Source organism: Ooceraea biroi, chromosome 5 (assembly GCF_003672135.1).
Source record: "Ooceraea biroi isolate clonal line C1 chromosome 5, Obir_v5.4, whole genome shotgun sequence".
NCBI lineage: Eukaryota > Metazoa > Arthropoda > Insecta > Hymenoptera > Formicidae > Ooceraea > Ooceraea biroi.
This window is the reverse complement of record NC_039510.1, coordinates 915,599-929,632: the sequence shown is the minus strand read 5'-3', so window position 1 is coordinate 929,632 and position 14,034 is coordinate 915,599. Positions and strand designations below refer to the sequence as shown.

Genomic DNA, 14,034 nt, shown 5'->3' with positions numbered 1-14,034 from the left:
TTAGCGGGCCAAAACCAGCGCAAAGGACCGTTATTAAATCTTTATTATTAGTTATTAATTGCCGGGCATTATGGTCCGGCAAACAATAAAATGAAAGACATTGGAGCCGGGAGGAGTAACATTTGGCGTTCTTCCGCACACAAATATTACAAAGCAATCCAATTACGAAACAATACATATTTACGGAGGAAATATAATAATAATACATAACGATTTACCGCGTGAACTGCGTAAGCAGAATTGCATTTTACAGCGATCGAAGTGCGTCGTTTTCGCTGTTTCGTGATCGGTTTCACATCGAGCGATATTTATGGTATATTATGCAGCGGCGTTTATAATAGGCACATTGTTGTGCCGATCATTGTTGTAACCAACACGGGTTTGCATAAATAAAACAACGGCGAACGCTCCTGCGCGATAATCGCGCGAAGATTGACGCCGTAAGCAACGCGCGGCTCATTCTGCGCATGCATAATCGTAAAAATAATACTGTCGCGGAAATCGAAGCGCGCCGGAACGAAAGCAGCATTGAAAGCGAAAGCGGGTCGTGATATCGGATGGTGCACGATCCGTTTCTAAATAGATTACGAGGTCGATCCCCATACACACTGCACAATAGTCGCGTGCTCCCATGTGCAAGCGGAGGAATCAATTGATAGAGACCAATCAATTATAATAATTGAGAAAAGCTGCGCGTGCATTGAGCTCGCGAGATGAGATCGCTAAAAATATTTTGAAGTTGCCGTTATTTATAACAGCTACTCCAAGATATTTGCAATTATTATATTATTACGCGATTTAATTACGTTGCTCCTTCCTCTGTCAGTTATTTTTTTTTATTAAATGCAATTAAATTAATTCACTTGTAATACGAATTTATAGAAAATTCTGGCATTTCAGATAATAATGATGTTTCAAGATATTTCCATCTATTGTCATTCGACAATCGTAGATTGATCGTAGATTCGGGTCGCGCATAAGCGCTGTATCGGGCATTACTGCGCGCGCTGAGCAAGATGTACGTTCGTTCTAGGCCGAATATTTATTCAAAAAGAATCCCGAGGGAAAAATGTTCGAACCGGATTATACGGAAACAATGAGCATGCTTCTGGATGCTATCGGCCAGCAACAAAGCGATGTTCTTCCGGAAGCAGGATTAGATAGCGACATAATGCAGTTCCTGAAGAAGCGGGATGAATTATCCACCGCGGACGAAATAGAGGAAAACGGAACGAAGGATGAACGCGGAACGCCAACATTGATTCCTGAGCAGACCACCGATTGTGAAAGCACCGATGAGTTTGAAAGGGAGGAATCAAATTTCACCGAGCGGATCAGCGATGAATTCGGGAGAGAAGCGTAATCTGTCCATCAAACCGTTCTAAACGCGCAGTCTTTCGACATATGATATAACTAGAAAATAAAAAGCGCAAGCTGCGAACGTTTGCGATGTTGCATTAATCGCCAGTTTGACGTTTGTTCAATCGACATTACGTATATTCGTTATTGTAATTTATTTGCTGCGAAGATCACGAATTATTTAAGCAAAATATATCCGATATAAATTTTTCTTGACGTTAAATATCAGTTTGATGCGCACAACAACTTTGTTACTTAATTGTGACGACTCTTTTTACATGAACGCTGTTTTTTTTTAACCCAATAATTTCGATACTCGTTCAAACGTGAGTCTCTTTAAGCACGTGCAGTGTTGACTAAATATAATGTGATGTATTTAAATAGTTTGCTACGTATCTTCCTTTTTGCAAAGTTATATTACGTATTCGATACTCAAGGGAAGTCAGTAATTTCTTGCTACTCGTGTTGTGTCGAGTCATATCATACTGGTTCTATTTTGTTGCCTTCAATTCATGCTGATCTCGGACTTAAGCACTTTGGTTGTGTAGCGTGCAATAAGCAGGCGTTTCAAGCCGAACGCTCGAAGCGTCGCCCACGTTAGATCTATAATATCTCTTGAGACGGGATTCTCTAACGATTTTATACGTGCGACAGCATCTGAAGAAACAAAAGGTTTAATAAATAGAAATTCTTATCCTTGGATGCTCGCAGCACTGTCAGCGCAAGCCAACTTTCATCGAGGAGGGCAAGTGCGTAAGAAAAGTTTAATTAAGAAGAACTCTTTATTCGCAGCGTCTATAATTCCTACACGAGCGCGGGTACAGCTTCTTAGAGGAGCAGAGCTCCACAAGAAGAGCGAAGTTTATAGTCCTTGACCAGGATAGACTCGCGATTCCAAAGCCGCGCAACTTCTATTAGAAGCCGCTGCAAATATCAAGAATGCAACGCTAAATTGATCGTTTTATGGAAATCAGACGTGTGGCGCAACGTACGTATGGGTTTTTGTAGACATCAAGGCCGCGATCATTTCAAGCTGGGCTTGCTTGGGAGAGGGAAAAGAAAAAAAATCGATTACCATTTCTCCCATAGTCTGGCACGATTACCATATATTCCTTTTCCTTTCCTTTTTCTTTCATGCTCAAGTTATGGCGTTAGTATAATATCGCTGTGAAACATCACGTTTTATTAAAGTTATATCGGGCGATCAATCATATAACGATTACACGTCATCGTAGTGATCGACGAAACTTATTTTCTGCGAGTGAGTTTCTCGAGTCGTGTCTAATTTTCGGTTCACCACCCTTGGGACCGGTTTCGTACGCACCGGTTTGTCCGCCTCGCTTCGTAGTTTAATTATTTAACGCGTAGAAGATATATACGCTTTCTCGCGATCGCAACACCGGGCTGCGCCTCGCCTCGACGCGGTCAAAACGGACGCCTCGATTCAACGCGGTTAACGCAAGTGGCTTTTAATCATACGAATTCTCGCAAATGGCTATCGCGATGGTCCGTGACGCTGTCCCGATAAAGGCCAAATGATAACTCGTCGCTAAAGACACACGCACGCGTTACAATTGTCATAACTGCACACGAGCGGCGCGGCGCAACAATTTGCTCCCGCTCAGAGTAACATCGCTTAATTAATCGATGTTATTACGAGGCAAATTATATGCGAGCGCCTCGCCGCGCGGTTTAATCGGCCGGATAATACACTGATATTCCTTATAAGCGATACAACGTACCGCAGGTTGCGAAACGATTCAATCTCGTTTGCGCTTCCAACCCCCTGGTCCATCTCCATATCAATCCGATACTTCCGAGTCTGCGATGTGAAAGCGCATGCTTAAGTCGAGCTTCTTCAAGGAGAGAGATCGTGAGTTTCGTATCGAGCCGTCGAATAACATTAGGAGGCCAAGGGCGAGGATTCCGCGTCGATCCGCCTTTTTTTCACGCAAACCTGATGCTTCCCTCGGCGCGTTTTTCCGTTGCTACTATAATATTTTCGCGCCAGCAATATGCGAATTAAATATTAATGTAATGCGCGGCGCGTATCGTACCTTGAAATTAATATAGAAGCTTTTTTTTACGCAAGGACACAGTAACGCGACGCGAAGCTGCGTTGCCTGGCTATTATCAAGCTTCCGGGACACGCGGAAACGCTTTTTATCTCGATGCTGTCCGTGAGAGGCACGTGAGTGCAAAGTAAGCGAGCGAGCGAGCGAGCGGTCGCAGCGAGAAAAACGAATTATGCAAAAGTGTGCCAGATATGAAAGTAAACTGGGGAATTAAGGGGTGCACACGGAGCTAATTAACCCGCGAGTGTGCCTACATTAGCGCTTGAACTCGCGCGCGACCTAATCGATGCGAGATTTACGCCTTGTGGCTGAAATTGGGTCAATCAACAGTAACCTGGTTTTAATCAATACAATACAATACAATATCCGCGTCGAAAGTAGATCTGGATCGGGCGTTGCCTGTTGGCCGAATGATCGACAGACAATGCCCCGCTTGTTCTGCCTGCCTGCCAATTTCTGCTCCGATCCTGTCATCGCTCGGAATCGGGAGCTATGTAGGCGCGAGCTTGCTCTCTCCTTCTGTATTCTTTGTGAAACTCTGTATCCGTGCATATGTTGCGCCACTTATCGATTCTTATAAGTATAAATAGTGTCGAAGCGCATCGCTTTCGTACTAGGAGCGACATACACGCGCGATCGCACACAAGTCACGGTATTAGCGACGCGGTATAACGCCGACGACAATAACGTGTCGATAGAACGTCGCGCGCGTATCGTTTCAACTTTGAGACACGTCCCTTCCGTGTCTCCTGAAAGCCCTCGTTCGCGCGCGCCGAGCGGTTCGATCCGTTCGATCCGATATCGTAATTTATCGAGAACGTAGCGCGCAATCGATGGTTGGCGGCCACACGTGACCCGAAATCAAATCTCGAGGCATGATTCTCGTTACACCCTGTGTATCGACAGCTCCGCTAATTTGAGCGAATTAATTTTACGTGATTTTATCTGCCCTCGATCCGATATCAAATTTTTAAAAATTTGTTTTTGGCGTTTTGTCGGCAAATTAAACGCCTAATTGTAAGCAACCCTCTCGGAAGGAGCCGCGATCAAGTAACAAGTATTAGGACACCCCTCACCTCGCGTGAACTACGAACCGCGAGTTCAAGCTGCTTGATTTTCTGCTCGGGAGTTCCCGAGGCCGACGTTACAAGAAACGGAGGTCGGATTTCCCCAGCGGTGTCGGGCGCGCGGCTGTACCGCGCCAGTATATCTGTATCTCCAAACACCTGTTAGCAGCCGCTCTCGAGCAGGCGGCTGGCTCGCCACATCGCCTTTAAAGCCGCGGCGTCGCGAATTCCTGCGCCGGTCCCAAGCCGAGCGAGCGAGCGAGCGAACTCGAGCAGCGACCTTGATCGCGGCACCTGACATCACCGGGATGCTGCGACTTTGCCTTTTCGATGATCTTCCGTCCGGATTGTTCGCGTAAGGCTACGACAAAAATCGACTGCACGCGTACACACTCTTTCTGTCTCTCTCTCTCACATACATACACACACACACACACACACACACACACACACACACTCTCTCTCTCTCTCTCTCACACACACTCACTCTCTCTCTCTCTCTCTCTCTCTCTCTCTCTCTCTTCCTTTCTCACTCTTACCTGCATGGCCCTGCAGGGAGTAATTCGCCTCTTCGCTCGGCACGACGGTCTCCTCGAGGATGCTCTCCGACGCCGTCTTCACGACACCCATCGTCGCCGCGTGGGTTCGGACGCTGCGGTTAACTAGCTAACTGACTGACTGAATGACTGATTGACTGACTGACTGACTGACTGATTAACTGATAGACTGACTAGCACGAGCGGAGTGACACGGCCGGTACGGTGATAGCTCGCATCGGCGATCCCACAGCGATGTTATCCCGTCTCGATCGTGCCGCGTTGTCTGGCGTCGCCGGAATGCTCGGCGCCGTTATTTCGTTCGACTATTGCGTCTGCGTTCGCGCGCCTGCGTCCCCGTTCCGCCCTTGCCGCCTGCCTCATCTCGCCCTTCTTGACCCTCATGCATCCCCCGTTGCCACGGCCGAGCCCCCTCGTTCGCCCCGCGAGCCCTCCCACGCCAAGTCGTCATAGGAGCAAGGCTATCCCTCTAGGCCAGGGTGAACATAGTAGGCAGCAGAAAATTGCGGTGGTAGTGGTGACAATTGCTAGTAGTAGTGATGGTGATGCTGGTGGTGGTGTCCTCTTTATATACGCCGGTGAGGTGAGACGCGGCAGGGGTTGCTGTCGCTTTCATCGCTGCTCCTCCTGCTGCTGCTTTCGTCGATGCTGTTGCTGTTGCTACTGCTACTACTGCCGCTGCTTCCGCTGCTGCTGTATCTGCTCGTGACGGCTGCTCGCTCGCTAACCTGTGCTCCTGCCCGCCACCGTAGGGCGGGGTGTGGCGAGAGCACGGCGAACAGGGGCAATGTCGACCTACCTCGGTCTCGGTGAAGGTCTCCGACGGTTACTCGTGCCGGATAACGCTTTTCCCTCTTGCGCTTCGCTCGTGTCGCAAGCTCCTCGTCTTGATGCTCCTCTCCACCCTGTCTCCCTGTCGCGCTCGCCGTTTTTTCCCTCTGATTTTCACTCTGCTCGTTCCCCTCTGTTTCTCACGTTTCCCCGTCAATTCATGCCATGACCCAGGACTTTTATTTCAGCTGGTAATTTTAATACGCAATGCCCTGTTGCTCCCGGCAGAACGCCGAACCACCGAACCGAGAATTCCGAGCTGTGTGTGATCGAAAATCCGGCATGCGGTAAAAAAGAAACAAAAATCGCAAATTGCCATCGTTTTGCTATCGGTTTCGCTTCTCTCGTGATCGCTCTTTCATATTGCTCGCGTTCAAGATTCGTTCTTTTTAGCTTGACAGCACTTTCTCGGCGACATCAAAAGAACAGCAAGCGATTTAAATACGCCTGAATAACGCGAATATACGTCTTCAAGCTCTTTTTTCCTGCAACGACAGTGAACTTGCAGTCAAGAACACGTGAAATGCCGAGAATAAAGCTCGTGCAGGAATAACGGTGACACATCATACATATCACATTGCATCCCTCTCAAAGGATCCTTTCACGCCGCAACAAAATGTCGATCTCGTTATTCGAGCCTGCGGTATTCTCAACTGATTTCGATATTCGTTGGTCAAACGGTCCTTTTCGCTTTTTGACTTGAAATTTTTCCCCGCAAACCTTGAAATTCTTTCTGTAAAGCTCGTGCACGTGCAGCACGTGTGTATGTGTGTGTCCGCCAAAAACCGTGGCTCTTCGTCGCAGAGCATTTATAACACGTGTTCGTCCTTGAGACCTCCCACGATTCGTCTCGCTGCACGCGGGGCGCGATCGTTAAATCACACCCTTCACCGTACACTCTCGCTCTCTGAATCTCGGAATCCTGGACAGCGTTTTCTGCGCCGCTAATGTCTTAAATAGTACAGCCGTCGTAGCGGTACCGCTGTAGCGGCATCTCCTTGTCTTCTCGTCTTGGCACCTCCGTTTACGAGCGTGCGTCATCGCGCTCCCTTCCGCTTTATTGAGTGCACCGCTTGTGATCGCGACTGAAAGGCTCATCGCCCCTTGCATAGATAGGGAACTCTCTCATCCCTCTTCTACGAGTCTCTCGTAATAAGACACACGGTAGACGGAATGGCATTCACGCGGATTCTCACGTTACCGGGATCTCATCAGGCAGCTCTCGACGTTACAGACGAACGAGCACGGCGTTCTCTCACGTCCGATTAGATACGGGAAAGATCGGGGTCCCTTAAGCGATAACATGTTATCGTGTTTAATACGCCCCGCGCGATCTGTTTGGCTCTACTAGATTGATGTAAACGTGGAATCCCGCACGTGTACGTAACAGTCAAAATAATGTAAACAGTATAATATTTATTCAGTGCATATATGCTCTTGCAAGGAAAAGAGAATAATCCGTTTTGATTGATTTAGCGTGAGAGTATGCAATAATGCGCGAATAAATTGCGTTCCGCGCGATGTGCCTGCGCCCGGGTATTATGTTAAAAGTGCGAAATTAATGTTTCAAATCGACCGTACGTATACACAATCATGTAATAATTATCTTGTGAACATTAAATTAATATGCAAAATAAATATTTATTAATGACCATGAGCGCGCACACGCACGCACACGTATGCGAGAAGGATTAAATCCTCTCCGGGGATTCCGTCTCAATTAGCATCAAATTGGTGATATTACAATCGTATATTTTATTTTACATTTGGATATATTGAAACCTCTTGATGATTCTCTGCTCTGCCCTACTTATGATGAGATAAAAGGTAGAAAACAACAGGGAATTCCATGTGCTTTTAAGTCGATTACACTACACGCTCCCTGTGTTCGGCGCTCGCACGCGCAATGCCTGTCTCGCTCCGAATTCCACTATCGATAATAGAACAAGATGGATATGTTGACTTTCCACCCCCGCTAGAACCACGAAGACGCCGCGGGTTGCCGAGTCGCACGTGTTGAACGTGGAAACTTGTTGCACGTAACGCTACGACGCTTGGGAGAACCATGAGTCGTTCTCTTCCGTTCTTCCAGTTTGATGTCTTAGTTTCCTCTCCTCTTCTCGTGTGGATTTCAGATCAGATTCTCCACGTCGGATTACCAGGTCGGCGAAATTGTTGTCGAAATTGAAATTCTATACGTACGTCTGGCGGAATGTAATGCACGAAAGTATTTCCGAAAGTGAAGTAAGAAAATAAAGTAAGCTCGCCGCGCAGGCTACGGTAACGGTATATTCCAACTGAATTTTGTGCAAATGCGGAGAAGACTTGTGTGCATCTAGGCATCTGGAGATTGCTATCTTGGGAAGCGAAGGTAAACGCGCACCGACCATGTAACGTTTACTCTTGCTTAACGTGATTTGCGTGATTATCGTGCGTTATCGCGCGCCTAAACGTTTGGCGAACGAACGAGCAGAGATCGTGTCGAATTTTCACAGTAATCCGTCTTGCTCCACTTACCGAGCCGCCTCGGCTTACTTTACGTGTATAATTGGGTTGTGGATAATTAAATGCGATAGAGCAGAAAGTGGCCGTTTCGATCGAATACTAACGAATCCGAGAAGTCCCTTTTCGTGCGGAGCGTGAGAACGTTTTTCTTCGTGCGCCCGATTGAACCAAGTGCAATCCACCGCAGCGGCGGATTATCATCGTGAAAACCCGATTTCTCGGATATTTCTGAGAGGTCCATGCTTTTCATTTATGGACCACTTTCAAGCAAAGTTGCTGAAAAGGTGTACCGCTTTCTTGCTACAACTCCACATAAATGTATGAAGCCTGAGAGCCCGATCGATCGCTCACGCTGTTGTTTTAATGTTACTGTTAACGGTCCTTAGATATAGAAGAATGAACGTAAGAAAATCACGCGCAATTATGATCTCTCATTATTAAAAGGCGTCCTCCTTCACGTCCTATTTAATCGTTACGACGTGTCGAACGTGGGAGCAGCAGCAGCTGTGTGCTACGGTATATCACGCCTTTTTAATTAGATCATGGACAAAGTGAAAGTATACTCATTATTCTAGAGCAGTCGGCCTGCTCTGGTTACTGTGACGACAGTGCAGAGGCTGCGCGTATTGCGGGATCATCGATTTTACGATTTCGATGAACAATCGGACAAAAAATTAAAATCATATAATTGCATTGAATTTTATTCTCAGAAGCGGGATAGATAATTAGAGAGGGTAGCTCTCGGAATTCAGGAACTGGCTCTCGGATTTGGGCACCCGCCCAAATCTCGAATAACGTGAACACGCAAGATTACAAAACTTTACACAAAAAGTTTTATTAACCGTCATATCTTACAACATGCGACAGCGTGGCTACGCAAATTAGTTAATATTGTTTGTATGCGTCTCATGAGCGTACGCCCTCGCTTAAACGACGTAGCGTAAAATATTCTCTCGTAGCACCTTAAATAGAACATGTAAGTTAGTATGGAAGGTAGTCGAAAGACAGAGAAAGGAAGAGAGAGAGAGAAAGAAAGAGAGAGAGAGAGAGAGAGAGAGAGAGAGAGAGAGAGAGAGAGAGACGGGAAAATTAAAGGGAAGTGAGATTTGAGCAGGGTGGAGTGCACACATCCCTCAGCAATGCGGGCAGCGTATCATGCCGAAGACGTCGCACTTGGCGCACTTGAGAGCGACAAATTCCACGGTAAACTCGTTGCGATGCACCGATCTCTTGCTGCCGTGGCAGATCGGGCACAATAGTCGCTGGAATCCACCGCAGTAGTTGCAAACGACGCACGCATCCTTGCACTGAAATGCAAACAGGTCGTGACGTTAGTTAATGAATAAATTGAACGCATTACAGGACAACTGTAGGCGACAGTTGATTATTCGCAGTCAACCGGTTAATCGATGATCGATCGCGGTATCTTTAATCAAAGCACTGCACTTTCGAGTCGACTCTAATGTTACTCGGGGAATTCTCTCCGCAAAGTAAATGCGCCAGAATTGTGCACTCCCGTTATTGCTGGTCCGTTCGTGTTTGCACGGAAAATATCTCCGCGAATGACGAATGATCGCGCGATCTAATTTAGTCATAAGGCTCGATGGTGCCTCCTATCCATTACAAGCAATTATATTAAATTTATCAATCTCGTTAATGCAAGTAGCAGTTTATGACTGCTGAGACCAAACTGGATAGCCTCCGCGTGACAACGATGCTCGAATGGACCTTCTATCGAGCCTTGTTTGACGTTACGAAACCGCAGTTTTCACTTTCACTTTTACTTGCTACTAGCTGCCAGTCTAAATCGACTAACAAAGTAGAGCGTAGTTCGGAATGGAGAAATGGCTACTCTTTGGGTGAATATCGGGCTTATTCATTCCTAAATAATGTCAGGCGCGTACAGTGTATTTGACTGTTAACATTTGACAGAAAATAAAAGGAAAAGAAAATTTTTATAAGCTGTGTGTAATTCAACTAATCATCATTAATTCCACTTGACCAAGTGATGTAATCTAGAAATTCTAGTGAAAAGTAGAAAGTTCAGTAAAAGATTAAATATTACGTTTCGTTGATTTTTTCATGCGTCCAAATATCGATTCCGACTATTTCACGTATCTGTAAAAAAAACTTCAATTAATCTGTGTCAACAGCCGAGACACGTGTGTAAAATCGCTGCGTGTAAATGTGAACTCGAGTACTTTATGTCTTTATGTATGTAACTACAATCACAAAACTAACAATGACCGCGTAGATGTAAACGACCTTTCGTTGTAGCAAGGTAAACCTGAATTGCACGACACCAAAATTTATGGTACGCGATGGTGGAGAAGGCGGCGAAGAAAAGGAGAGAGAGAGAGAGAGAGAGAGAAATCCAGAGGGTGGGAGAGAGAGACGTACTTCCAGATAAAAGTGAAAGGAGTGTGCAACCTTGCGTTCACAGCCGCTTGTGTTGTGTGTACAGGTTTCATCAGAGAGTCGGGGCTGTTCAGTCTACCTTAGATAGCCAATTCTACGTAGAATAAACGCGTCGTGAGCGCGCGATCACGCAATCATGCGAATTATTCGCGGCTCTTGCGATGTTCTTGCGACAGCGCGTAAATCCTGAGCGGAATGTACAATATGGAGACTTTTTTTATACCTGGCCTGAATACTGGTTACCTTCATTACTTTGCTCATTAAAAGCCTGAAAGCAGAGCGGCAACAATGGGCGCAGATATTGAAGCGTCGCGATTGTCTAAAAATACATCTCTCTCCTTACGTAAATTCTTTTATAAAGTTTATAAAATGTTCATTCTCGACGAGACTCAGAATAGAGGTAGGTACATTTAATTCGAGTCTATAAATTTATTACGGGCGTCTGTGCAATTAAATTACAACGGTGTCATTTAAATCGAATGCAGCGGCGAAGCATTCTTTTCTAAAAAGCGATTCGACTCTCGGAAAAAAGACGGAAGTTACGTACGGTTCTTCGACGCCCAGTGATTTAATTGGTTACGCCAGCTTACGAAACCCTACGCGAGTTTATTAACCGACATGTAATGGCTCGTGATTATCGAAATTAACGTTTGGTGAGTGCATTTTTTACGCGTTCACGCGCGGATTCGAATTACCGAATTTAAAAAAAAAAAGGAAGAAATCCGATCATGATTCGATATGCGGAGCGTGAATGTTGATCGCGAAAAACACAAAATTATCAATTCCACTCTCGCTCGCATGGATGAATAGCATATCCGCGTTAACATACCGCTCCGGGCGTGGAGGATCAAGGATACGTCGCGATCTCGGCGATCTCCACGATCCAGCCCGGCAAAATCGACTCACCTGGTAAGGTTCCAGTATGCGGCGCAGTTCCCCCGACTCGTTAAGTCGCTCGACGGTGTCGACACCCTGCAAAGAGAAAAAAAACGAAAAAATTGTGAAATGCAGGTATTTAATGGCCACGACATTTGGTTCGTTCGGGAGACTCGTTCGCGGGCTCGCTTTCTTTCCGCCTAGCGCGTTACATCGGCTGCCGTGTAGCTGTACCATAAAAGGAACTTGTCTGCGGTATGTCGCACGCGGTGCGTCGAAAAATCTCCGTCGAATAGGATGGAAAATCGGTATAGTGCGTCTCGGGAGACTAACATAATACTCTTGTCGCCGAGAAGTGCCGCTGTCCCGCGCGAGAAAATTTTTATCGCATTTCTCGGTCTTTTCCTTATGCACGCGTAATTGTGAGCCACATCATGCATTTTCATGCGATCGTTAATGAGGCATTTTAACGAGGCACGCGATACGTCTGGTCTGCTCCGCTGATTTATCCGAGCCAGAAGATCTCGCGCTTTTCATTTCATTTGTTGCGACTCGCACCTTTAAATCACATTATGTGTAATCTTGTAGATTTCAAGCAGACTTGCTTCACAGGTGCGTCGATTGCATTATATCTCATTACAATCTCTGCGACGTGTTTTGTCTTCAGGTCAGGTTCTGCAAGAGAGAGAGAGAGAGAGAGAGAGAGAGAGAGAAGGTCTCTTTCGTGTCTTGCAGACTGAATGCAAGATCGAATGCAGGAAAGCAAACCAACGCGGCATTCCGCGGGTACCTGCTCGTCCCTACGCGCGTCTCGTAATCTCACATCTGATGTGACGTAATACGAGTTTTATTGCGATTGTAGTTAGCCACGGTGATTATACCTCTCCTTTCACCAAACACGACGACTTGCGGACTGTTAAGCTGTTAAATATGTACACGAGGATGCGAGCGAAAGCATCGTCGCGAGGAACGTCGCGAGGAGCAGAGATGACGGGAGGAAAGGTGTGATCCGGCAGATTTTTGGCAATGATTCGCGCTGTTTCGTGCCGGATAATTGCATGACGCGACCAGATTGGAATGCAGTTCGGGTAGTTTTACGTGTGTAGACTTGTGTGCTAGACACCAGCGACCACCATAAGGCGATATAACGCAGGCAATCTCACCTCGCGTTCTCTCTAGCGGCCTTGGATCAAATAGCTTGACATTTCACTTACGCATATATCTACTCTCCCAGCGACTATCGGTTGCTGGAAGTGGCTCTCGGAGAAACGGATACCAATAGGAAAATCAAATAACAGTGTAATTGAGTCACAGGGGCACGTTATTTGCCCGGTTAATGCATGTTGTTTTACTGGAAAGATTGACACTAAGTTTCCGGGAAGGATTTCCTCACGTATTTCCGGCAAAAAAATTCATATATCTGTTTCAGAAATGTTTCTGATTTATGAAGAATTTTAATTGTTCAAACTGCAATTGTAATTTAATTATAATGTAATTAATTATGCTTTAATGATTGCAATAAATATGCCTGTATGCAAAATTAATTTTAATTATAAATTAATTATATATGTACATATGTCTAATAAATATTTATTATATGTACAGGCTGCATTATTTGTGCAATACCTTAATAAATGAAATTCCCAAATTTAATTTTCCCTTTAAAACTAGACGCGGTAAAAAATTTCATTACACAGAGGTTTCGATTATTCCAGAATCGTTCTTTAGACAGATATACGTATATGGGGAATATTTACCGTACGCAACATTCATAATTTCGCTAAAGTATATCGCTGATATCATCATTTGGGAAAACGCGCATAAACACTGAAGCTCATGATTACCGAGTACTTTATATCGCAATAAAAGCGATGTGTTCTTTTATGAAGAGGTGTAAAGATATCTCGCATACAACCATGCGAGTCTCTCTTCTCTTGTATTACTTCCATCGCGAATGAGAGCAATTACGAATTCCACGTACACTTAGGGAACATAATTTACTTAATTTACTATGATTGTTCTCAAGTGCCATGATATTTAAGTGATCATCGATAGCGCTTGTTAGTGGCCACTAATCTCTAATTACCCATTAAGTGATTCTCATTAAGAGTTGGCGTCCAACTGGTCAGATAAGATACTTACAGCTATCGCGAATCGTAATTTGTTTGTGCAATGCAGGATGATATTTGAGAATTGATAAACGAATCTGTTCATGGAATAAATAAATCTGTTTTTATTCTCAGCGACAAGCTACACGTGTATGCAAAGTGGGAATGTTTGTCATTTATTAAAATAATATTTTATATATTTCTTTCTTTCATTTCTTTCGCGTCTACAATATTTTTT

At 45.3% G+C, this 14,034-nt stretch overlaps 3 protein-coding genes across 5 annotated transcripts in view; 1 reads left to right on the top strand and 2 right to left on the bottom strand.

The window, feature by feature from the left end:
- The window catches only part of LOC105279304 (synaptotagmin-10), a 29,621-nt gene extending 24,265 nt beyond the window's left edge, over nucleotides 1–5,356 (bottom strand). The window contains exons 1-2 of one of the 2 annotated variants that reach the window (XM_011338973.3): nucleotides 5,041–5,356; nucleotides 4,661–4,862 (exon numbers count right to left, since the gene is read on the bottom strand). In XM_011338973.3, the coding sequence (XP_011337275.1) occupies nucleotides 4,661–4,862; nucleotides 5,041–5,046 (208 nt within the window). In that variant the 5' untranslated portion in view covers nucleotides 5,047–5,356. The remainder of the gene's footprint in view (nucleotides 1–4,660; nucleotides 4,863–5,040) is intronic. The other variant, XM_026969864.1, reaches the window with a different exon arrangement.
- Nucleotides 826–2,417, top strand: LOC113562006. The gene has a single exon (XM_026969865.1). It carries the CDS (start codon nucleotides 1,070–1,072, stop codon nucleotides 1,361–1,363), a length of 294 nt encoding a protein of 97 aa, XP_026825666.1. The 5' UTR covers nucleotides 826–1,069; the 3' UTR covers nucleotides 1,364–2,417.
- Nucleotides 5,357–9,204: 3,848 nt separating the features above from the next.
- LOC105279306 overlaps nucleotides 9,205–14,034 on the bottom strand; it is a 28,923-nt gene continuing 24,093 nt past the window's right edge. For both annotated transcript variants that reach the window (XM_026969862.1, XM_026969863.1), the window contains exons 4-5: nucleotides 11,719–11,784; nucleotides 9,205–9,701 (exon numbers count right to left, since the gene is read on the bottom strand). In XM_026969862.1, the coding sequence (XP_026825663.1) occupies nucleotides 9,528–9,701; nucleotides 11,719–11,784 (240 nt within the window). In that variant the 3' untranslated portion in view covers nucleotides 9,205–9,527. The remainder of the gene's footprint in view (nucleotides 9,702–11,718; nucleotides 11,785–14,034) is intronic.

Excerpts from the sequence above, each read along its gene's own strand:
- LOC113562006 (XM_026969865.1), top strand. The coding sequence starts at position 1,070 with ATGTTCGAACCGGATTATACGGAAACAATGAGCATGCTTCTGGATGCT.